Source organism: Trichomycterus rosablanca, chromosome 17 (assembly GCF_030014385.1).
Source record: "Trichomycterus rosablanca isolate fTriRos1 chromosome 17, fTriRos1.hap1, whole genome shotgun sequence".
NCBI lineage: Eukaryota > Metazoa > Chordata > Actinopteri > Siluriformes > Trichomycteridae > Trichomycterus > Trichomycterus rosablanca.
This window is the reverse complement of record NC_086004.1, coordinates 16,450,598-16,475,674: the sequence shown is the minus strand read 5'-3', so window position 1 is coordinate 16,475,674 and position 25,077 is coordinate 16,450,598. Positions and strand designations below refer to the sequence as shown.

At 43.4% G+C, this 25,077-nt stretch overlaps 1 protein-coding gene across 3 annotated transcripts in view; it reads right to left on the bottom strand.

Annotated features, from left to right (window-relative positions):
• herc1 (HECT and RLD domain containing E3 ubiquitin protein ligase family member 1) overlaps positions 1 to 25,077 on the bottom strand; it is a 96,708-nt gene that overhangs the window by 59,173 nt on the left and 12,458 nt on the right. For all 3 annotated transcript variants that reach the window (XM_063013252.1, XM_063013253.1, XM_063013254.1), the window contains exons 5-17: positions 18,625 to 18,936; positions 18,126 to 18,222; positions 7,393 to 7,536; positions 4,140 to 4,267; positions 3,891 to 4,035; positions 2,505 to 2,676; positions 2,257 to 2,391; positions 2,014 to 2,179; positions 1,796 to 1,921; positions 1,070 to 1,267; positions 812 to 964; positions 579 to 711; positions 279 to 470 (exon numbers count right to left, since the gene is read on the bottom strand). In XM_063013252.1, coding sequence (XP_062869322.1) covers positions 279 to 470; positions 579 to 711; positions 812 to 964; positions 1,070 to 1,267; positions 1,796 to 1,921; positions 2,014 to 2,179; positions 2,257 to 2,391; positions 2,505 to 2,676; positions 3,891 to 4,035; positions 4,140 to 4,267; positions 7,393 to 7,536; positions 18,126 to 18,222; positions 18,625 to 18,936 — 2,101 coding nt within the window. The remainder of the gene's footprint in view (positions 1 to 278; positions 471 to 578; positions 712 to 811; positions 965 to 1,069; positions 1,268 to 1,795; positions 1,922 to 2,013; positions 2,180 to 2,256; positions 2,392 to 2,504; positions 2,677 to 3,890; positions 4,036 to 4,139; positions 4,268 to 7,392; positions 7,537 to 18,125; positions 18,223 to 18,624; positions 18,937 to 25,077) is intronic.

Sequence of the window (25,077 nt, the reverse complement as noted above, 5' to 3'; positions counted from 1 at the left end):
GTAAAAAGTAAAAATAACAGAGTTGTGTCCAGTGTGGTTTTGTTTTTACACAGGTTTTAAGTCTGAAAAGTGACGGAGTGCATTTCTCTATTTCAGTGAAAATTCTAGAAACACAACACAAATTGTGGTTTGTGTGTCATACACTGCAGTGCCACTCATCATGCACAGCTTATTAAAAAGAGTTATTTATTAGCACAAGAATATAATTAAATCAGCGCTGCAACAATGTCCCATACACACTTTTTTATAAACTTTACTATTTATGATTAGCATTTTACCATGAAGTGGCCACTGTAGCTCTTGATCTTCTAATGGAAATGCAGCAGGCAGTAATCTGTTAAGGCGATCTAATGGAGGGAGAAGATCTAACAGAAAACTGAGCAGTGTTCGAGCCACCCACACAGGCAACAACAGTAGAGATGTAATAATCTGACACAGCATGCTTCCAGCCGCAGACACATATATCACCTCTACAACACACAAATATTACCAAAAAAAAGTCAGTTCAATTTTAATAGTAAAAGAAGACAGACCTACATAAATGGGATGTTTGTGTAAGAGGTAAAAACAACTACAACCTTGAAGTTTTTCACACACGCTACCATTTCCAGAACTTTCTTTTAACAGCACAGCAGAGCGAGTGAAAATGTCTGTGGCATGAGGAAGCAGCAGCTGCAGGTGTTTATGAAGAAGAGCTATGCTGCTGGAATCCTAGAAAACAAATCAACTCAGTAGGTCATTAAGCTGTTTATGCAATTTTGCAAAAACCAAACTAACAGTATTTTAGCATGGTGTATCAGGAGGTAAGCACCTCTGTAACAGGATTCATGTGGCAGTAGGCCAGTAAATGCTTCTGTAAAGAACAAAGGAGATCATGAAGGTGAGCTGGTTGATTGTTGTCAGATGAAGATGTGCCCTGTAACTGCTTATCACTGTTTTTCTCCAACTCTCCAAATGCCTGATCCTGTTAACATATACACATACAAATATTTAACATCAACATCAACTCAGTTGGGATCAGGGGTTTGAAGTAATAATTCAAATTTTAATTTAAGTATTGTCCCCTCACAGTGTAAAAGCCAAGGTTCCTGAGTAGAGTCTTCATAAGGATCTCCGCAAGGTGTGTATCAAGTTGTGTGCCAGGGGTTTGCAAGTCTGAGGACTGTGTAAGTGGCTCTGGGGCATCAGGAGGGGAACTGTAGCCCAACAGAGATGCAACATGCGTGTGATCCTGAAGACTGGTCAGAATTATGTCCAGTTGCATTCTCTAAAACCAAAAATGTGCATGACAAATAAGTCGAAACACTGCACTATAAACTATGTCACACTGGCATGCAAGTGGTAAAAATATGTAAGTTCCCTAATGTTACCGTAATGTTACAGTCATGCTAAATGCTATGTTCTTAACAAAATCTGCCACACTAGGACTTTAAAAATAGTTTTTATTTTTAACATTAGTAAATGCACCATAACTGTGTAGTTGGTTAGCTACGATCAATAAAGCCTAATATACATTAGGAAGGCTAGTTCTAATTTGTTGGGTCATTTAGCTATATTTAGCATTATAACGATGTCTGACAACATATATTCTTGTTCTACAAACATCTATGTACTAAACGCCCACTTGTTTGATAAACTTATTTTAAATGTCTTTAGGAAAAGAGAATATTGCATATTTCATCACTTGCATGTGTCAAATGATATCTAAGATTTCTACACAAATTACATGCATACATAGTGTGTTCTTGTCTAAACAAAAATGTAAGTATTCACAAAAACAAAAGCAGAAACCAACCTGTCCTTTGGAGAGACTCTCCCAGCGCTCAGGTCCTTGAGGAAGTAGTGAATGAAGAAGCTCCATTCTTTCCCTAAGAGGTGGCAGCAACATTGTGGCACCCACTGAGAGAGTCTCAATGACCGCCTTAAAAACAAAAACATTGTTTGCAAAAGATATCAGAATGCATTCAAACATAACAGCATTTTAGAGAAAAAAACACATGTACACTGTCACACCTCCTGAATTTCATCAGGTACTGATGCATCCATCAAACGAAAGAGCAAGTTGCGAAGGGGCCGAGCCTGTCGCCCAAGGATACTGGTAGCCACACCTCCTGCCAGTGCCAATGCCAGGTGATTAGACAACAGCTTCAGGCACAGCTTAAGAAAATTATGATGCTCTCTGCGTGACAAAAATTACAAATTAGACACAAACTAACAAGATACTAGTTACTGACATGACATTTTAACAAAACGTACTTGGAGGAGGGAAATGGGGGTGGAGGAAGTTTGCTGTTGATACCATCACAATATCGCTCCAAAAATGAACGCAGGTGAGAAAAAGTGCTCTCCTCCAGGTCAACACAGTAAGGCCTGTGCCATGCCACTACTTGCCTGGCAACAGACCCCCCACAAAACAAAGAAAGGTAACATTAAACAAAGAATATAAAACTTGATGAATTTAGAACTATGTTGGCAAACATGCCAATCTGAAAGCCATTGCTAACCTGTCTCTAGGTAGAGCAGTCCAGGCCAAACTGTGGGATGTTCCAGCTGAAATCTGCTGAATGGCTACTCCATCTAAACCAATCACCTTCTTGGGTTTAGTAATGGGACCAGTTGAATTGCCTTGACCACACTGCCCCATAGAGTTGTTACCCCATGCATAAACTTCATTATCTATAAAAAAGTTTAATAATAAAACACTTATTTTAATAAGACATATCTATCAATACACATAATATTCAATCATTAATTTTAAACCTGTCACAGTATTTAACATATTGATAATTATTTACCATACAAAATACTGAGACTAACATTTCAGAATAAATATAATAGACAAAAACAATTGCTTTAACTGTCCACATTCTGTTAATTTAATAGCATAAGAGAACAGAATAAAACAACGTAAGCAGTGTATTGTACACAGAGCTTGTGTGATATAAAGTGATTACATAACATAAAACAAATAGGCGTTTGGCTTAAGAAATTATGTTTAGGTGCTTGTGCTCTGTGCTTGTTGTTCGAGTCCACTATGATGTTTTAGACACTGTTAATTCTTTTTTTTTTTAATAACTCAAACTTTGAATATGTTTTACTAATACTATTGAAACTATTATTTCTAAATATTAGAAAAAAATACCCACATCATTATAATTTCACAGTCTAATATTATAAGCCTTAATATTTTTTGTGGTACACATGCCATCCCTCCAGCATATCAAAATCCCCTTCTCAAGCTCTAGTTAGACTTGAGAGACAATCAGAAAAACGTTGATTGGTGTTTGGCTACACTTTCAGTATGGTTGTTAAAGAATTTAGGTCAGCATCAAAATGCTACCTTTTATCCAATGTAAGCTCTTTGGTGGTCTGTGGCATTCATTGAGGAATGACTCATTCATTGAGGAATGACTGAAATTACAGCAGATTTGCATTTGGTAAAAGTTCAGACATGTATTCCAACAACCTAAGGATAACAGGATGTTTACAGATCTGCATGTATTTGCAAACTGAGCTGTGTGATATTTTGTGTGACTTATATAAATGTCTGTTTCTGCCTAGATGGCAACTAACTTTATTATAAATAAATAATAACACACACAAATCTCTTGGGCTCATTTGCTTCAGGGCATGAAAGATGGAAATTATGTTTGAAAGAGGCATCACATGTACCTGAAGTGATTTATTTACTATGTTTACACCTGCACTAGATTTGCTACAATACAATCGATTTAGTTAGATGCAGAGTATTTAGTTATTATACATTGTATTAGGAGTATTAAGTTGTAACCTTTTAGCATATAAGCAATGCACCAGCAATTAGTTATCATTACTATGTAAACCTCTGTGGGTGTGTATTTGAAGACTAGTGCAATGTCAACAAATGTTACCATGTGACAATGCGAGGCAATGACTGTCCCCTATTGAGATGTCCACAACTCGAGTAGTGGCCAATTCTTCTATCAGCTTTGGTCTTAGAGCAGTGGCCTCAGAGGAGCCACACCCCAAACAGGCACCACATCCCCATGCATACACCTAACAAAGAAAAAACATTAACACACAGTTATACACATTGTTACCATACATACACTAGTGTTTGCAAGTGTCTCTAAACTTTAAACAATTTCAGATGCATATACCTGTCCAGTGGAGGTAAGGGCTAGAGAGGACTGACTGCCAGCACAGACTTTACGGATGAACATGCCCTGCAGAGCCTCCACCACTTTGGGCTTGTACACTCGATTGGTGTCACCATGACCAAGTTTACCTGGCAAACAACAATGTAGACAAACAAAAATGCACCAGAAGAAAACTGTTGAGTAGTGAATGCCAACCAAACAACATTTACATAACAAAATCTGTCAATTCATTTATAGTGGGTTAAGAAAGTATTCAGACCCCTTGACGTTTTTTTGCACAACTTATTGCGTTGAGAATCTGATTTTCAAATGAATAAAACTGACATTTTTACTCACAAGTTTACACTGAATTCCCAAAAATAATGAAGTGAAAACAAGTTTTTGGAAAATAAATAAAAAATAAAAAATGCCTTCATGCCTCTGTGCTTATTTTCATGATACGATCTCTTCTTTTGGCTTGCCAGGGACATGGTCCCACAGAGCATCGGGTCACATGCAGAGAGCCACGCGCTGCCATCCTTTATCAGCTGCGCTCTCTGAAGGTGTCACGATCGATCAGCAGAAGCGCCACACTTAGGGTGCATTCACATGAGAAGCGGCAAAACCGTGAACTGCCGCTTTGCTCAGCGCTTGGCTTGAGCGGTGTGGTGAAACATCATCAAAGTGCACCATGACACAAATATGCAATTGTGTGAAATATCTGTCAAATCCATTATGAAAGCATCCACATACATCTGTGTTAAGCTGTATTTTCATTTTTAAACTTAAAGTTGTAGCTCGTGGTGCTGAGAAATTGTGAGAATCAGCTTCTCCAGGAGAGTCTAAGCAGCACCGCCTCACTCCATAGGAAACAGCGGCACAGCTGGTGAAAAAGCATTTTTGCCGCTTCATGTGAATGCGCCCTTACACAAGCAACAAGGAATCCTGTTCCTGCCATTGTCCCTTCCCTACAGACACACAGCCAATTGTGTGTCTGTGTAGGCGACCGGATCGCTGATAGCAGAACTGAGATTTGAACATCGGAGCTCAAGATCTCAGCACTGGTGGGCCTGCGTGTTTTACAGCTGCACCACCGAGTGCCTGCCCTGCATATTTTTAAGGATAATTATTTACCATCTTAAACATGAAGTTTGTTTGTTTGTTTATTAGGATTTTAACGTCATGTTTTACACTTTGGTTACATTCATGATGGGAAACGGTAGTTACTCATTACACAAGATTAATCAGTTCACAAGGTTATATCAAACACAATCAAGGACAATTTAATATCTTCAGTTCACCTCACTTGCATGTCTTTGGACTGTGGGAGGAAACCGGGGCACCCGGAGTAAACCCACACAGACACGGGGAGAACATGCAAACTCCACACAGAAAGGACATGGACCGCCCCACCTGGGGATCGAACCCAGGACCTTCTTGATGTGAGGCGACAGTGCTGCCCATGTAGCCACCGTGCCGCCCTCTTAAACATAAAGACTGGTATTTAGTCTGCCTCAAACAACATAGATGGGGTTCTGGAGGGTTGTGAGGATGACCTTAAAATGGGGTCAATGACCAAAAACTGTTGAGTTAAAAAGTTTTGTTGTTGGAAGGAAACTAATTCACTGATATGAATAGTTCCATCATAAAATAGTTACTTACTAAAACGCCTTTTTTAAGTTTAAGGGCGGCACGGTTCTGGGTTCGATCCCCAGGTGGCGCGGTCTGGGTCCTTTCTGTGTGGAGTTTGCATGTTCTCCCCGTGTCTGCGTGGGTTTCCTCCGGAAGCTCCGGTTTCCTCCCACAGTCCAAAGACATGCAAGTGAGGTGAATTGGAGATACTAAATTGTCCATGACTGTGTCCGACATTAAACTTGTGAACTGATAAATCTTGTGTAACCAGTAACTGCCGTTTCTGTCATGAGTGTAACCAAAGTATGTAAAACATGACGTTAAAATCCTAATAAATGAATACATTTTGAGTTTAAAGTTTTTTTGTTTTAAATTAACCACCATTTTTATGTTAGCTGGGTGGTGTGGCTTTAATAGTAGTAGTAGAACTTTATTGTCACTATAAATTGCAACAAGTACAATTACAGCGAAATTAGCCATCCACCTGTCCAAACATTCAATATGACAAGGGGGGGCCAGACCAGCGCGCACTACAGATCTGTCATGCCGTGTTGGTGGAATTAAGCTAAGAGTGGAAAACGTTGGGTTGGGGGTTGGGGAAATAAAGTTCTGACAGTCAATCAATTCGTGTAGCAAGAAAAAGTCTGTATAAAGTTCACGATGAAATGGTTGTTGACAGCTCTCTTACTGCCCCGAATAAACCAGCCAGTGGAGGAGGGTAGGGTGCTTCGCAGCAGATTCTCTGGAGGAATTTTCTTATCACCAAGGTCGTTGATGATAACAGTGGGAGCCAAGTGTAGAAATGACATGTTGTTTTTGTCTGAGCCCTAATAAATTAACAAGAACTCACAGAATTAATGTGTCTCTGATCCATCTCATTTCGCAAAGCCGTTAGTTTCTCCAGAATGGAATCCATGTTGCGATTAATAACCACAGTCTGAGTTCCAACAGCTCTACCCACCATATCAATCAAATCAAATTGGGCAGTTCCTTGGGACCGTTGACAACTGACCCAACTTTTTTAATTTCCCGATACAGCAGGGCTAAGCCTAAACCAATCAGCAGAAACCCCACAATTAAAGTTCCGAATAGGTAAACATCCTCTACGTCCTACAACGAAAGAGGTGCCAGGCACACGACTCTCCACTTCCCCCACGAGTCCGTCGCGTATCCTGCCATCTGCGTTCCATCGGGGCATGTGGGTTCCCCCGAACACGAACTTCTCAATGAGAAGATGGTGTCAATAGCATTCAGAGACCATTTAAACAATTCCATAATTTGTTCTTTGAGGAGCTGTGCTGAGAAAATCTCTGTAGAGTAGAGTAGACGAGACAGTACGATACAGGAGAGGCCAAGCAGGACAGATAAGGGAGGAGGGAAAGAGCGACCGCCTTCCACGAGAGCAAGAGCAAGAGACACTTTATATGAGCACTATTTAAAATGTCCAAGAGAAATATAAATACTACCCAACCCAGAGCCCACTAAAACTGCTTGCAGTCACTGTTTAGTTACTATTAAGTGAGGACACCAAAAATCATTTTATCATGATGACATTATAATTACAGAATCACTGCAAATAGGGCACATTGGTAGACACACATCTCATTAGGAACAAACATAGATTGTGGCTAGCAGGACTTACCATTGTCACCACCTCCAAAAGACCAGACAGTGCGACCATCTTTTGAAAGTGCAATTGTGTGGGAACTTCCACAGGAGACCTCTCCTACATTACTAATGTCTTTCACAAGCGTAGGAATGTTCCTGCTGTTGCTGTCACCATGGCCTAAGCAACAACATACAATAAAGACACTGTAAATTACAAAAAAATGAAGCAAATTATTAGCACTGTGCATTGTTAGTGGCATGACTATGCATATTCTCATACTTTAGACATATTTCACTTTGTCTGTGATTCTTTTCACATAAAGAATAATCACACCTTAGTTACTCACTGTTAGAAAAAATAGAAAGTACATTATCTAACTGCAAACTAGAAAAGACTACTAATAGGCTCATTAAACCACTTGTGGTAAAAATGCTTTAACATACAGTGCCATCAGAAAGTATTCACACGCCTTCACTTTTTCCACATTTTGTTACGTTACAGACATATTCGAAATCCGATTTGAGTATAGTTTTCTTTTTAAAAATCTACACGAAATAGCCCATAATGACAAAGTGAAAACATGTTTTTAGACATTTTTGTAAATCTTTTAAAAATGTAAACATTAAACATAATAGGTACATAAGTATTCACACACTTTGCTATGACGCTCAAAATTGAGCTGAGGTGCATCCAGTTTACACTGATCATCCTTGAGATGCTTCTACAACTTGATTGGAGACCACCTGTGGTAAATTCAGTTGATTGAACATAATTTGGAATGGCACACACTTGTCTATAAAAGGTCTCACAGTTGACAGTGCATATCAGAGCAGAAACCAAGCAATGAAGTCAAAGGAATTTTCTATAGACCTCCGAGACCAGATTGTGTCAAGGCACAAATCTGGGGAAGGATACAAAAAAAAGTTCGGCAGCATTGAAGGTCCCGAAAAGCACTGTGGTCTCCATTATTCGTAAATGGAAAAAGTTTGGAACCACCAGAACCCTCCCTTGATCTGGCCGCCCGACCAAACTGAGTAATTGGGGAAGAAGGGCCTTGGTCAGAGAGGTGACCAAGAACCCATTGGTCACTAAGGCAGAGCTCTAGTGTTCCCTTGTGGAGATAGGACAACCATCCAGTAGGTCAACCATTGCTAACACACTCCACCAATCAGGCCTTTATGGTAGAGTGGCCAGATGGAAGCCACTCCTAACTAATACCCCTTTTCCATCGACGCAGCACGGAGCCCGTTCTGGTTCCCGAACTTGACTTTGAACAGGTTCCGCGTGTTTCCACCGAAAAAAAGAGGTTCCAGACAGCGAACTAGCAGGCCAATCTGGCACCACAGAATACTTGATTTTTCAGCCAGAACCGTGACATCATCTGTGGGCGTATCGTGTTGTACAGCATAGCGTTAGCAACAATGGCGTCAGCTGGTGTCTCGTATGGAGCTTAATGCTGCATTTTTATCTTTTAAAATTCACCTGTGGCCGCTCAGGTGGCGCAGCGGTAAAAAACACGCGCTGCAACCAGAGCTGGATGTCGAAAGAGCGTCGTTTCGAATTCAGCTCTGCCTTCACCGGTCGAAAGGCTGGGCGGCTATATGAACAAGAAATTGGCCTGTTGTTCAGGTGGGTGGGGGGGGGTACTTTAGACCGGAGGGGATACTCTCTCAGGAATGGGGCGGTGGCGCCCTCTGCTGGCTGGTTGGGGGCGCCTGCATGGATACCATGGAGACGGGAGGGGGTGCGGCGGAGTGTGTGATCCTCCGTGCACAGTACTCTGACGCGCTCCACTCGTCAAGTGTGGGTGATAAGACGGTCGATTGGCTGTGCACGTATCGGAGGAGGCGTGGCGTATCCCTGCTCCCAATCAAGAGCAGGGACGGGTATAATGAGAGATTGACTGATGGGATGAAAAATTGGACGCGCTAAATTATTTTTTTTTAAAAACAAAAAAAAACAAATGATTACATTTTGAGCCAGTTTGCCGCTGATATTTTCAAAGCGCCTTTAAAAAGGTGAATTGTGTGATATTACGTGTTAAAAGTGACCCGGACAGAACGGAAACAGCATAACGTGAAAAATAAAGCGTGAAGCTTTTTCAGCTCCCCGAGCTGCATAGACACCACACATGAAGTAAATCCAGTTAAACACAGATACATGTTGTATTTTAGAGTAGATTTGATGTTTATTTCACACAGATGTTTGTTCGTGTTGTGGAACTTTAGTGATCTTTCACCAATCAAGCTGAGCGCTGAGCAAATCGGTTATTTGAGCCGAGAGTCACGGTGAAAGTGAAGCGCAAAACGCATCTCACGTTAATGAACTAAAGAAAACAACAACTGAGACAAACACGTCACGTCTTCTTATCACCGATTGTTAGATCGATGCTTTTTACATAAAAACAAACATCTGTAACAGCAGCACAAATGCTCGCACATAATCGCTAGTTATGAATGTAACTGTGGTTATGTGAGTAGTGGATGACCGCCAGGGCGGTGCCTAGTAGTGGATAATCCCGCGCGTGCGCGCTTCAGACCAAGATATTTTATACCAAATTAGTCACACGTGAACCCTGCAGTGATGTCACTTACTGTATAATACACCTGTGACTGACGCAGTCTTCCTCAGGAACCTGGAACATCTCGCACACTCCGAGTGACCAGGAACCCTGGCAGTTATCCACTATTCACATAACCACAGTTACATTCGTAACTAGCGTTATGTTTCGTATCTCCTGACCGCCAGGGCGGTGCCTAGTAGTGGATGATTTATGCCCACGCCGTCACGAGGAGTGCTTCAACTTCCACTCGTGGTAAGGGACAGGACAGCCGGTGCCAAGCTAGACCAGGCTGCAACATTCACGTTGGAAAAGCGTGAAAAACGTACATGAAGATAAACACACAAACCTCCGCAAAGTGGACCCCTCTTAAAGCGGTCCAAGATGTGGAAACTCTTCTGACAGAGTGACCAGATGACAATGCGGGTAAAGGACGGTTGGATGCCGTGTAGGCCATTTCAATGACCACCGTCAGCCAGCAAGAGACTCGCTACTTAGAAAAGCAATGACCACGCTTAGCGTCCGAGAAACAAACAAGAGCTGATCTGCCTTTTGCACAGACGCAATAGCAGATACATAGCATCTCAACACTCTGACAGGGCCCAAGAGCTGATGCCTGGGGTCAGACTGATCGTTATATACCACCAGACTAATAGACTGGTTAATAAATTCTGTCCTGAGAACTTTCGGAAGAAGAGCTGGGTTTTGTCTCAAGGTAACAGATGCCCCATCCAGGCCCCACCTGAGACACTCTGGGCTAACCGAAAGCGCATGCAACTCGCAAACATGCTTCGCCATAACAATAACCAGCAAAAATGCTGATTTAAGGGACAACCACTTGAGACCAACCTGGTCTAGAGGCTCAACTGAGCACTGCAAACATGGTGGCGGACGAATCACACGGGGGGGGGGCTAAGCCTCCTTGCACCTTTTAAGAAGGCCACAACAAGCTTGTGTGAGCCCAGAGATGAACCGTTATTCAAGGTCAATTGGCTCGATAGAGCGGCCACGTAGAACCTCAGAGTGGGTGAAGACCTCCTAGTGTCCAGCAACACTTGTAAGAAGGAAAGTATTGTTTCCACAGAACAGGAAGGAAGATCAACCAACTGTTCCGTGCACCAGTTCACAATGACTGCCATCTACCACCATACAAAGCTCGAGTAGATGCTGCTCTGGCATTTAGGATAGTGTTTCGCCCTCCTGGAAGACATGAGGAGAGTTCATTGTCAGCCCTAATGGCCACAGCCAAAGCTGGAAAAAATTCTGGTCGTGGATGCCACACTTGACCCTTCAGTTGTGAGAGGAGGTCTTTTCTTAGGGGGAGCCTCCACAGAGTACCCCGAAGTAAGACAGTAACCAGGGAAAACCATGGTTGTCTTGGCCATCAAGGGGCTACCAGAAGAACCTTGTGGCCCACCTCCTGAACTCTGCCCAGCAGTGCTGACAAGAAAGGGAGCAGAGGAAATGCAAACAGCAAATCTCAGTTGTGGGGTAATGCATCCTGACCGAGTGGGCTGTCCCACTGGTGTTCCGAGAACCATAGCGAACAATGAGTTGTGTCCTGTGAAGCGAGCAGATCCATCCATGACTGGCCAAGCTTCTCCCATATTAGGTGAACCACCTCCGGGTGAAGTCTCCAATGACTGGGGCTCAGAGACTGCCTCGAGAGAGCGTCCGCTGTCCCATTGGTCGTCCCTGCCAGGTGAACAGCCTGCAGAGAGAGGAACTCCGGATGTACTCATGTCCACAGCTCCTTGCCAGATACAAGAGCGTTCAGGACCTGGTGCCACCGCAATGGTTTATATGATAAACCATGCTCAGGTTGTCAGTGTGTACCAACACATGCCTGCCCTGCAAACTTTGGGAAAAAGAATTCCAAGGCAAGTTTTACGGCACATAGTTCTTGATATTGATGTGTTTTCGAGCTTGGCTCATAGACCAAGTGCCGTGAACCACTTGTGCCTCCACACGTCCCCCAGCCGGAAGCTGACGCATCTGTCGTCACCGCTTCCCTGCGTGTGGGTATTTGCCCCATGTTCACCCCTGACAAGATGAACTTTTAGAGAGCGCCATGGTTTGAGAGCTGGCAGACACTCTTCGTGGACCTACATATGCCTGTGGCATACAGGATCCAGATTGAGAGAAGTGAACCATATCTGAAAAGGTTTCGTGGAGTTTCCCCAACGTAACAACCTGTGCAGCCACCGTAAGTAGGCCCTGGAGATGCAGTAGCCTTAAGAACAGAACTCCCATGCTTAGTTTCGGGCGGCACACACGAGACAGGATTGTTCGTGTGCGGGTCCCGGGAAGTGAGGCTGCCATAGACAAGGAGTCTAGCAGCCTGCAAATAAACTGGATCTTCTGGACAGGGAGGAGGATGCTCTACTCCCAGTTTATTGCTAAGCCAAGCGCTTGGATGCAAATCAGCGGCCACTGTGTGTCCACAAGTGCCCGTGCTCTTGAGGGGGGCACACACAAGCCAGTCGTCTAGATAAGGAAGGATTGTTAATCCATGAGGGGTATCAGATCTGCCTGCTGGAGCATTCGAAAGGGAAGACCCTTCGGGTAAGAATTCCACCGACGGAGGTCCAGAATTGGCCGGAAGCCTCCGTCCTTTCTGGAACAACAAAATGATAAATTGAAGCCCTCTGGTTGAACATGAGAATCCGCCACCTCCTCTCCTCAGGAGGGAACAAACTTCCTGAGAGAGAGTGTAAGCAAGAACTTGTTTGTCATTGAAGTTACCCTTGGCAAGGAACTGATGGGGTGGCCGATGGTGGACTACAGTTTGTGACCTAATGACATGGCTTTGAGAACCCACTGATCTGTAGCCATACTTTCCCAACATGTCATGCACTGGGTCTTCAGCGGTTCCTCCACCGGCTGAAGCTCATCAGCGACGGTTATGGGCGGCGCTCCCCTTAGGATAGGGGTGGCGCGGCATTGACCTAGTCCCACAAACAGATGATATTGTCTGGCATGGCACATTCTATGCCATAGGTCTTGACTGTTGCTCTGAGCCCCGCAAGTACGTGAATGAAGGGCAGATTGATACTTCTGAGCGACAAAAGCGGTGACAACCTCGAGAAGCTTCAGTTCTGGAGGCCTCCAAAAAAGCAGAGCAGCGTTCAAGGGCTTCTTTGATTAGAAGGCCAAAAACACACCCTGGCACCAGGGGCAGTGGCCTGAGTGATGCTCTACAGGCCTCAGAAAGTGATGATTAGGCCAACCACACTTGACGGTGCCCATGAATCGGTGTCCCTATCAGCCTCCCATGGCTCCAGGCCAAGTAGCCAACTGACTGTAGGGCTGTATTTAAGAGCTCACCCACAGGTCCACTACTATCAGTACCTTGTAGAGAAGACTGCAAGGCCAGAGTAGAAGAGAGAGTGTCGACTACTTTGGCCATCCTAGTGGCAGTGTCATGTGCCTTATATAATAACCCATCAGTGCGTCTACACTCAGCACTGGGACAACGTGGGTCTGGGTGTAAAGCTTCATCAGCAGACACCACCTTAGACACCACACAAGCATCCACCGTTGGCATCTGGCTCAGTCCCATGGAAGCAGCATCCACCATGGATGTAGAGCCAGCTCTGCTGCACTTGCCCACGAACACTGGTTACACGTGTGGAACCCAGCTGTGAATTCGGCAGTAAGGTCTTCTCCGGCAGGAATAGAGAAGTTATCGGGTGGGACAGCGTGCATAAAGAACTTACTAGTTTTTGGGGCTGTTGGAGTTGGGGCATCAAGTCCTAGTTTGGCCAAGGCCAACTTTAAGGCGCTCTGCACTTGAGCAGAGTGTGCAGGAATGGCTGTCGGAGCACTGGCTTCGGAGTTCCATGAGTGCGAAGCAGAGAGAGACCCCGACCGTGCTGAAGCAGCCGGCGGGGAACCACCCGGCTGTAGAAAAAGACCTGAAGAATCCGGCATTTGATGCTGCTATAGAAAGTGCATCATCTGCTTTGGTTGGTATGCTTTGCTCCGGGATACTATAGCATCTAGTTTGTCACTAAGCATAAATAACGACTTCAACTGTGACAACTCATCGGAGAACAAGCCCATGCGTTCCGACAGCGCCACAGACCACTGAAGTCATGTCGTCATTTTGTAGGCCACGCCATGTTGTTATGCCCATATTTGGTAACCTGGGTCTAAGAGAAATTTTGAATGGGAAATATGAATGGAGATTTCGCAAATTGCCTCTCTTGCATCCTGTAGTCATAAAAAATGTTCCAAAGCTGTTACGTTTTGTTTTATGGAGATTCTTCTGTCTATTATCACTGGATCCTCTGAATTATGAAGTCGTTAAAAAGTCAAAATATGAATATTGCTACATGTAAGCTAATGCTACTGTGCACTGAATTGACGTCACTAAACTGGAAGCCTCTTAATGTTTTCTTTTTTTTTTCATTTATAAGCCTCTTAAATAACCGCACGAAGCAGCGCGATTCACCAGTGTAACTGTGGTGTGATATTCACAAGTTTTGGTTGATATTTTTAGTAGGTAGCTACAATCAAGTAGCAAGCAAGGATGGTTGGGTGTTACTCCTTCGGTTGTACTCAACAAAAGCGAGCCGCTCGTTCCGTTGATTCGATTGGTGTAGTTCAGTGACATCTAATTAATGTGCAGTAGCATTAGCTTTTGTGTAGCATTATTAGTATTACGACCCTTTAACAACCTCGTAATTCAGAGGATCCAGTGATGTACAGGAGAAAAATGTACATAGGACAAAACGTATAGGGTTCTGAACATGTTTATTTAGCACAGGATGCGTTAGAGTAAATTTTTTTGAAAACCCCGTTCATTTTTCCTATAGGAAATCTGAGTTAGACCCGGGTCTCCAAATATGGGCATAACGAAGACTACAGAATGACGCACGACTGCGTCTATGGACCTTCTCTTTTTCCTCTGCATAGGCCCTGGTCCCTCCGAGGGCCGCTTTGCAGTGTTGCTCGTGCCGCGCTGAGGAGCTGGTAACGCAGCCTCGCACCCAATCTCTAGCCCCGCTAGCCTTTCTCGGCGGCGGTCTAATGCAATAATCGCACAATCAATACACGGGTTCACCAAGGCTCCAAGGCAGCAAGGCACTGGTTACAACCGTTCAACACACGACGGTTCTGCGTTGTTGATATCGCGGTTTCACTCCTAGTACTGAGTAGTACTAAAAAAGAGTAAAAAAACTGCAGCAAGTACAAACTTGAGGTGAAAACGGCGTGACCATGGTACACACGCTGAGCAATGCTATCGTTATAATATCACGAGCTGTCAGCTCACAAAACACCGAGTGTGAAACTCTAGGTGAAACACTGAACGCCAGGTAATCTTTTCAGTTATCACCGAGTATGAAACTCTAGGTGAAACACTGAACGCCAAATAATCTTTCCAGTTATCACCGAGTGTGAAACTCTAGATGACAAGGCTGTGTTGCTAATGTAAAAGCAATCTTTTCGCTAACTCGAACGGAGAAGCAATGTCACTTAACACCAAGTACAGAACTCTAGATGAAAGCGCTAAATTATTACTAGTAATCTACTCGATACAGTGAATGAGTGTTGGCTTCACTTAACACCGAGAATAAACTCTAGGTGAAGAGAAATGCGCTGCTAGTGCTCGGAGTTGTAACTTTTCGAGCAGTGCGTTCCACACAAAAACGAATGTTACTCTAGGTTAGCGCTAACTAACTCCTGTAGTACATAAGCGTTACTTACGTAACTTACATAAGAGTTCCACGTACAGTATCAGTTCAGCTTACTCCACACCGAGTAATCTCCGGGTGCGAAATGAAGAAAATCCAGTAACAAACACAGCTTCTCTGGCTCATTCTCACACTGAGCGCACTCTAGGTGGATTTGGTTGCTACGGTCTTGAAGGCGAGGCGAGAAAAGAGGAAGACTGCGTGAGTCACAGGTGTATTATACAGTAAGTGACATCACTGCAGGGGTCACGTGTGACTAATTTGGTATAAAATATCTCGGTCTGAAGCGCGCACGCGCGGGATTATCCACTACTAGGCAGCGCCCTGGCGGTCAGGAGATACGAAACATAACTACACGCTCCGCCATGATATTACTACTCTTAACTTTGGTTAAGTAACGCCCACCGTTGATGACGCTGCTTGGTTCTTAAAAACTGGTGGAAACGCGCATCGGTTCTCTACAGAACACCAAGGTTCTGAGAAACCTGGACAGAACCGGTTCAAGAACCATGTTTTTTTTGGTGGAAAGGGGTATTAAAGGCACATGGCAGCCCGCTTAAGGATTCTCAGACCAGAGAAATCAAAATTCTCTGGTCTGATGAAACCAAAATAGAACTTTTTGGCCTGAACTACAAGCGTCATGTCTGGAGAAAAACAGGCACTGCTCATCGCCTGGCTAACACCATCCCTACTGTCAAGCATGGTGGTGGCAGCATCATGCTGTGGGGATGTTTTTCTGCGGCAGGAACTGGGCGACTAGTCCACATAGAGGGTAAGATGACAGCAGCCAAATATAGAGAGATTCTTCAAGAACCTGCTCCAGAGTGCTCTGGAACTCAGACTAGGGCGACGATTTATCTTCCAACATGACAATGACCCAAAGCACACAGCCAAGATAACAAAGGAGTGGCTTCAGGAGCAGTCTGTGAATGTCTTTGAGTGGCCCAGCCAGAGCCCGGACTTGAATCCAATTGAACATCTCTGGAAAGACCTAAAAATGGCTGTCTACAGACGCTGCCCATCCAACCTGACTGAGCTTGAGAGGATCTGCAGAGAAGAATGGGAGGAAATGCCCAAAAACAGGTGTGTCAAGCTTGTACAGACATACCCAAGACGACTTGAGGCTGTGATTGCTGCCAAAGGTGCTTCAACAAAATATTAAGCCATGGGTGTGAATTAATTGGCATCCGTCTATCTCGTGAGATAATGGTAGCGCCTTGGTCGGTCAAGAGCAGTCCTGTTGATGGCACCGTCTGGAGTGACTGAGCAATCCGATCCTAGCGTGGCAGTCTCTACCACAAGTATTGCAGACATAGTTGGAGTGTGGGAAAGAGGCCTGGGTTTGCTGACTTTGCTTTCTGTGTTGTCTTTGGTCCTCCAGCTGTTGGTTGCGTTTTTTTTCGCCTCTCTTGACCCCTTCTCGAACACTGTGGCGCCAGCCAACACGGTCGTCTGCGAGCAGTTCCCAGCTGTTGCAGTCGATGCCGGTGAGTTTCAGGTCGCGCTTGCAGACGTCCTTGAATCGTAGTGCCGGGCGGCCTACTGGACGACGTCCTGTGGCCAGTTCACCGTACATGACATCCTTTGGTATGCGACCGTCCTTCATTCAATGCACATGGCCCAGCCATTGCAGTCAACGCAGACAGAGCAGGAGATGCATGCTCTGTGAGCCAGCCTGCTCCAGGACAGCGGTATTGGTGCGTTTGTCTCGCCACGTTATGCCGAGGATTCTCCGTAGGCAGCGGAGATGAAAGCTTTCGAGGCAGTTCTCCTGTCTGGCATAGGTCGTCCAGGATTCACTGCCATACAGCATGGTACTGAGGACACAGGCCTGGTACACCCCGAGTCTGGTGTTTAGAGTCAGCAGATTGTTGTCCCATACTCGTTTGCTCAGTTTGGACATCAAACCGGCAGCCTTTGCACTGCACTTGTCAATTTCTCTGTCAAGCGACAGGTTGCTGCTGATGATAGAGCCCAGGTAGGTGAAGTGGTCCGTGACTTCTAGTACTTCTTTGTTAATTATAATTGATGGTGGTGCAGGGGCATCCTGGCTCAGTACCTTGGTTTTCCTGATGCTGATAGTCAGTCCAAACTCTCTGCAGGCATTGGCAAACTGATTAATCAGCTGCTGGAGGTCCTCCTCTGTGTGGGAAGTCAGGGCTGCATCATCCGCGAATAGCAGTTCTCTAATTAATACTGTTCGAACCTTGGTCCTGGATCTCAAGCGGGCTAAGTTAAACAGCTTTCCGTTGCTTCTGGTGTGTAGGTGGATACCTATTACGTTTAAATGTTTACATTTTTAATAACTTTACAGAAATGTCTGAAAACATGTTTTCACTTTGTCATTATGGGCTATTTCATGTAGATTTTTTAAAAGAAAACTATACTCAAATCGGTTTTCAAATATGTCTGTAACGTAACAAAATGTGGAAAAAGTGAAGGGGTGTGAATACTTTCTGGTGGCACTGTAAATCCTTATTTCTGCATGAAGAGGAATGTTAATTTACCAAGTCTTCCAAAGTCACCTTCTCCCCATGTGTACAGCTCACCATCCTCACTAACTGCTGCACTGTGTCTGTAACCTGCTGACACAGACACCACGACCTATAAAACACACACGCACACGCACACAGCAAAGTACACAGATTTTAAATCTTTCAACAGAAGTCTTTTTTATTTTACACAGTATGGTACTACTTGGCTTCAATCTAAAATCACAAAAAGTCACAGCTTGTTTAACATAAGACATGTGGAGGCAAAAGTCTGGGACCACTGGTGAATTTAGAACTTCTTAGTAATTGACACTGCTAAAGAGTAAGTAAGCATATTGACTCTGTCAATTTAATTGTACAAAATGTCAAATTTCATTTTTAATTGTAATGGTATTTAATCAAAAAGATCAAAAGCATCTACATTTTAGGTGCTCAGGTGGTCCAGCGGTCTAATGCACTAACCCCATCACCACTGAAATAATAATTTAAGTATACATGAATTGGTGTTTAGTACCTTGCCTTGAAGGGGTCCCTGTATGAGTTTGGGGTATTTTTGTGTGGAGCTGTTGCCATGACCCAGTTTGCCATAGTCTCCATCACCCCAGCTGAACACCTCTCCCTCACTTGTGAATGCCAGTGTATGGCCATCTGAGCCTTTGGAGGAGGAAGCTTTTTTGATGGCACGGTGGGGTTCAAAGGTCAGCTTTTTAAGAGTGGACTGGTTGTTGGAGTCACCTAGTCCAAGGCGGCCATAGCTTCCCTTCCCACATGCCCGAACAGAACCATCAGAGGAAATGACAAAAGTGCAATACTGACCAGCTTCAATCTGAAATTACCAATAAGATTACAACTTGGTTAACAACAAATATACGTACAATATATTCTTTGTCATAATTAAACAGTAAACAGCAAAATATATCAATAGTTAAAATAGGAGTCCACATTTTTTGCATCATGTTTAATGTTTTAACTAGGATGGGTTTTTTTTCAAGTTTTTCAAATCTTAAAAAAAAATATATCGATCAGCCATAACATTAAAACCACCTTCTGGTTTCTACACACACTGTCCATTTTATCAGCTCCACTTACCATATAGAATCACTTTTTAGTTCTACAATTACTGACTGTAGTCCATCTATTTCTCTACATAAACCACCGGCAACAAAAGTGAGTACACCCCTTAGTGAAAGTTCCTGAAGTGTCAATATTTTGTGTGGCCACCATTATTTCCCAGAACTGCCTTAACTCTCCTGGGCATGGAGTTTACCAGAGCTTCACAGGTTGCCACTGGAATGCTTTTCCACTCCTCCATGATGACATCACGGAGCTGGCGGATATTCGAGACTTTGCGCTCCTCCACCTTCCGCTTGAGGATGCCCCAAAGATGTTCTATTGGGTTTAGGTCTGGAGACATGCTTGGCCAGTCCATCACCTTTACCCTCAGCCTCTTCAATAAAGCAGTGGTCGTCTTAGAGGTGTGTTTGGGGTCATTATCATGCTGGAACACTGCCCTGCGACCCAGTTTCCGGAGGGAGGGGATCATGCTCTGCTTCAGTATTTCACAGTACATATTGGAGTTAATGTGTCCCTCAATGAAATGTAACTCCCCAACACCTGCTGCACTCATGCAGCCCCAGACCATGGCATTCCCACCACCATGCTTGACTGTAGGCATGACACACTTATCTTTGTACTCCTCACCTGATTGCCGCCACACATGCTTCAGACCATCTGAACCAAACAAATTAATCTTGGTCTCATCAGACCATAGGACATGGTTCCAGTAATCCATGTCCTTTGTTGACATGTCTTCAGCAAACTGTTTGCAGGCTTTCTTGTGTAGAGACTTCAGAAGAGGCTTCCTTATGGGGTGACAGCCATGCAGACCAATTTGATGTAGTGTGCGGCGTATGGTCTGAGCACTGACAGGCTGACCCCCCACCTTTTCAATCTCTGCAGCAATGCTGACAGCACTCCTGCGCCTATCTTTCAAAGACAGCAGTTGGATGTGACGCTGAGCACGTGCACTCAGCTTCTTTGGACGACCAACGCGAGGTCTGCTCTGAGTGGACCCTGCTCTTTTAAAACGCTGGATGATCTTGGCCACTGTGCTGCAGCTCAGTTTCAGGGTGTTGGCAATCTTCTTGTAGCCATGGCCATCTTCATGTAGCGCAACAATTCGTCTTTTAAGATCCTCAGAGAGTTCTTTGCCATGAGGTGCCATGTTGGAACTTTCAGTGACCAGTATGAGAGAGTGTGAGAGCTGTACTACTAAATTAAACACACCTGCTCCCTATGCACACCTGAGACCTAATAACACTAACAAATCACATGACATTTTGGAGGGAAAATGACAAGCAGTGCTCAATTTGGACATTTAGGGGTGTAGTCTCTTAGGGGTGTACTCACTTTTGTTGCCGGTGGTTTAGACATTAATGGCTGTATATTGAGTTATTTTGAGGGAAGAATAAATTTACACTGTTATATAAGCTGCACACAGACTACTTTTCATTGTGTCAAAGTGTCATTTTGTCAGTGTTGTCCCATGAAAAGATATACTTAAATAACTGCAGAAATGTGAGGGGTGTACTCACTTTTGTGATACACTGTATATATATATATATATATATATACAGTGTATCACAAAAGTGAGTACACCCCTCACATTTCTGCAAATATTTCATTATATCTTTTCATGGGACAACACTATAGAAATAAAACTTGGATATAACTTAGAGTAGTCAGTGTACAACTTGTATAGCAGTGTAGATTTACTGTCTTCTGAAAATAACTCAACACACAGCCATTAATGTCTAAATAGCTGGCAACATAAGTGAGTACACCCCACAGTGAACATGTCCAAATTGTGCCCAAAGTGTCAATATTTTGTGTGACCACCATTATTATCCAGCACTGCCTTAACCCTCCTGGGCATGGAATTCACCAGAGCTGCACAGGTTGCTACTGGAATCCTCTTCCACTCCTCCATGATGACATCACGGAGCTGGTGGATGTTAGACACCTTGAACTCCTCCACCTTCCACTTGAGGATGCGCCACAGGTGCTCAATTGGGTTTAGTCCATCACCTTTACCTTCAGCTTCCTCAGCAAGGCAGTTGTCATCTTGGAGGTTGTGTTTGGGGTCGTTATCCTGTTGGAAAACTGCCATGAGGCCCAGTTTTCGAAGGGAGGGGAGCATGCTCTGTTTCAGAATGTCACAGTACATGTTGGAATTCATGTTTCCCTCAATGAACTGCAGCTCCCCAGTGCCAGCAACACTCATGCAGCCCAAGACCATGATGCTACCACCACCATGCTTGACTGTAGGCAAGATACAGTTGTCTTGGTACTTTTCACCAGGGCGCCGCCACACATGCTGGACACCATCTGAGCCAAACAAGTTTATCTTGGTCTCGTCAGACCACAGGGCATTCCAGTAATCCATGTTCTTGTCTTGTACTTGTCTTCAGCAAACTGTTTGCGGGCTTTCTTGTGCGTCAGCTTCCTTCTGGGATGACGACCATGCAGACCGAGTTGATGCAGTGTGCGGCGTATGGTCTGAGCACTGACAGGCTGACCTCCCACGTCTTCAACCTCTGCAGCAATGCTGGCAGCACTCATGTGTCTATTTTTTAAAGCCAACCTCTGGATATGACGCCGAACACGTGGACTCAACTTCTTTGGTCGACCCTGGCGAAGCCTGTTCCGAGTGGAACCTGTCCTGGAAAACCGCTGTATGACCTTGGCCACCATGCTGTAGCTCAGTTTCAGGGTGTTAGCAATCTTCTTATAGCCCAGGCCATCTTTGTGGAGAGCAACAATTCTATTTCTCACATCCTCAGAGAGTTCTTTGCCATGAGGTGCCATGTTGAATATCCAGTGGCCAGTATGAGAGAATTGTACCCAAAACACCAAATTTAACAGCCCTGCTCCCCATTTACACCTGGTACCTTGACACATGACACCAGAGAGGGACAACGACACATTTGGGCACAATTTGGACATGTTCACTGTGGGGTGTACTCACTTATGTTGCCAGCTATTTAGACATTAATGGCTGTGTGTTGAGTTATTTTCAGAAGACAGTAAATCTACACTGCTATACAAGCTGTACACTGACTACTCTAAGTTATATCCAAGTTTCATGTCTATAGTGTTGTCCCATGAAAAGATATAATGAAATATTTGCAGAAATGTGAGGGGTGTACTCACTTTTGTGATACACTGTATATATATATATGTATATATATATATATATATATATATATATATATACACACACACTTGAGGACAAAATTATTAGCCCCCCTATGAAAAATTCATTGTTTTAAATGTATTTCCCAAGTACTGTTAAATAGAGCAAATAACTTTTAACACAGCTTTTTCAAACATTCCAGTTTTATTTTGAATGATTACATCATTTTACTTACCCACAGAAATGAAATTATTTCACAAAATCAAAAACTACCACGGTCAAAATTATTAGCCTCCCTGATGCTAATAGTCAATTGTGTATCCTTTTTGCTATTGTGTTTTGCTATTGTATTTGCTATTAAGGATATTGTGTATCCTTGTATCCTAATTGTGTATCCTTTTTCCAATTGTGTATCCTTAAATTATTAGCCTCCCTGATGCTAATAGTCAATTGTGTATCCTTTTTGCTGGATAACAGCATGCAGTCGTTTGCTGTAGTTTTCAACAAGTCTCTGACGCATCTCCTGAGGAATCCCAGCCCATTCTTCTTTGGCAAATCTCTCAAGCTCCTCCAGATTTGATGGCCTTCTGGCATGAACCTTCTTCTTCAGTTCACCCCACAGATTTTCAATGGGATTCAAGTCAGGGCTTTGTGCAGGCCAGTTAATAACGTTCACTTTGGTCTTCTGGAGGTAGTTCTTTACCAGGAGCGATGTATGTTTTGGGTCGTTGTCATGTTGGAAGAGAAAGCGATGACCCAGACCAAGTTTTGCTGCTGACTGCTTAAGGTTTTCTTTCAAAATCTTCACATATCCTTCTTTCCTCATGATTCCTTCCACCTTGACAAGATTCCTGACCAAAGGACATGCTTCCAGTATGCATAATCTTTCTCCAGGTTGTCCTTAGCGTACTTCAGTCTGGCTTGAAGGTGTCTTTTCTGCAGGAGTGGAGTTTTACTTGGTCTGCAACCTCACAATTCATTCCTGTGCAGGGCTCTAGTGATTGTCTTTTCTGAGACAATAATTCCTGACTTGGCTAAGTCATTCACTAGTGTCTTGGCAGTTGTTCTTGGGTCTTCAGACACATCTCTCACTAGTTTTCTTTCCAGGGTCTTTGATATATTGCGCTTCCTACCTCTGCCAGGCTTGTTCTGTATTGTGTGGTTCTCTTTGAATTTTTTAATAATACTTCTCACTCCAGTTCTTGACACTTGGAAACGCTGTGATAACTTTGTATATCCTTCTGCTGCTTTGTAAGCATCGATGATTCTTTTTCTCAAGTCTAAACTGATTTCTTTTGTTTTTGGCATGATGCTTTCTCAAGTGACAGCTCAAATGCTTACTGAAGCTTTTATACTGTGTGTAAATTGGGAGATAACCCTCAGCTGTGACTTGATTTAATGAGCTTTCATCATTTCAAAGTTAAAGCACACCATTGCACAGCAGTGGTTTGTGCTATGGCTCAATAAAAAAGTCAGTACTTAAGGGGGCTAATAATATTGACCCCGGTGATTTTTGTTTCTTTTCAAATAGTTCTGTTATAGTAAGCAAATAAAAATAATTTATGCTTTCTAAAGAAAACTAGTATGTTTAGAAATGCTATATTGAAAAATCCTTGCTCTGTTATAAAAGGACTTTGGGAAATTTTAAAATTCATAGGGGGGCTAATAATTTTGTCCTCAAGTGTATATACTGTATATATATATATATATATATATATATATATATATATATATATATATATATATATATATATATATAATGCTTATCGCATTTGTGAATTAAAGAAAAAAAAAACCTTCAGTTATAGTGTATTTAAATTGAGCACACTGGCCAACAAATACACACCTGGGCATTCTACAGCCCCTGGGCCACATTTGGCTGTCCCCAACCGGCCTGTATGAGATCAGTGGTAATTAGAAACCAGTTGTAAATAAGTGTATATCCTACATGCAATACAATGGCATTTTGAAGGGACTGCTTTTTTACATTTACATTTCAATTTGTGTGTGCAAGTGTATCCAACTTTACCATACTTTTTTGGCAAACACAACTTTGAGTGAAATAGAAAGAGCCAATAGAGTTTTAGCAAGACATGGACTTCTTAGTTTTTATTTACAGAAGTCAGATGTAAATCCATTCAAGAATTATTCATTAATTTATTAGGATTTTAACGTCATGTTTTACACACTTTGGATACATTTATGACAGGACAGGTACTAACATGTTACACAAGATTCATAATCAAGTCCCTAATGTCAAACACAGTCATGGACAATTTGGTATTTCCAATTCACCTTGCTTGCATGTCTTTGGACTGTGGGAGGAAACCGGAGCTCCTGGAGGAAACTCACGCAGAGACAGGGAAAACATGCAAACTCCACACAGAAAGGACTCAAACCGCTCCATCTGGGAATTTGAACCCAGGACATTCTTGCTGTGAGGCGACAGTGCTACCCACTGAGCCACGTGCCACCCCCATTTATGTTTGTTTACTTGGATTTTGACGTCATGTTTTACATACTTTGGATACATTCAAGACAGACACGGTAGTTACTCGTTACACAAGATTCATCAGTTCACAAGGTTATATCGAACAGTCATAGACAGTTTTGTATCTCCAATTCACCTCACTTGAATGTCTTTGGACTGTGCGAGGAAATCGGAGCACCCGGAGGAAACCCACGCAGACACGGGAAGAACATGCAAACTCCACACAGAAAGGACCTGGACCACCCCACCTGGTGATCGAACCCAGGACCTTCTTGCTGTGA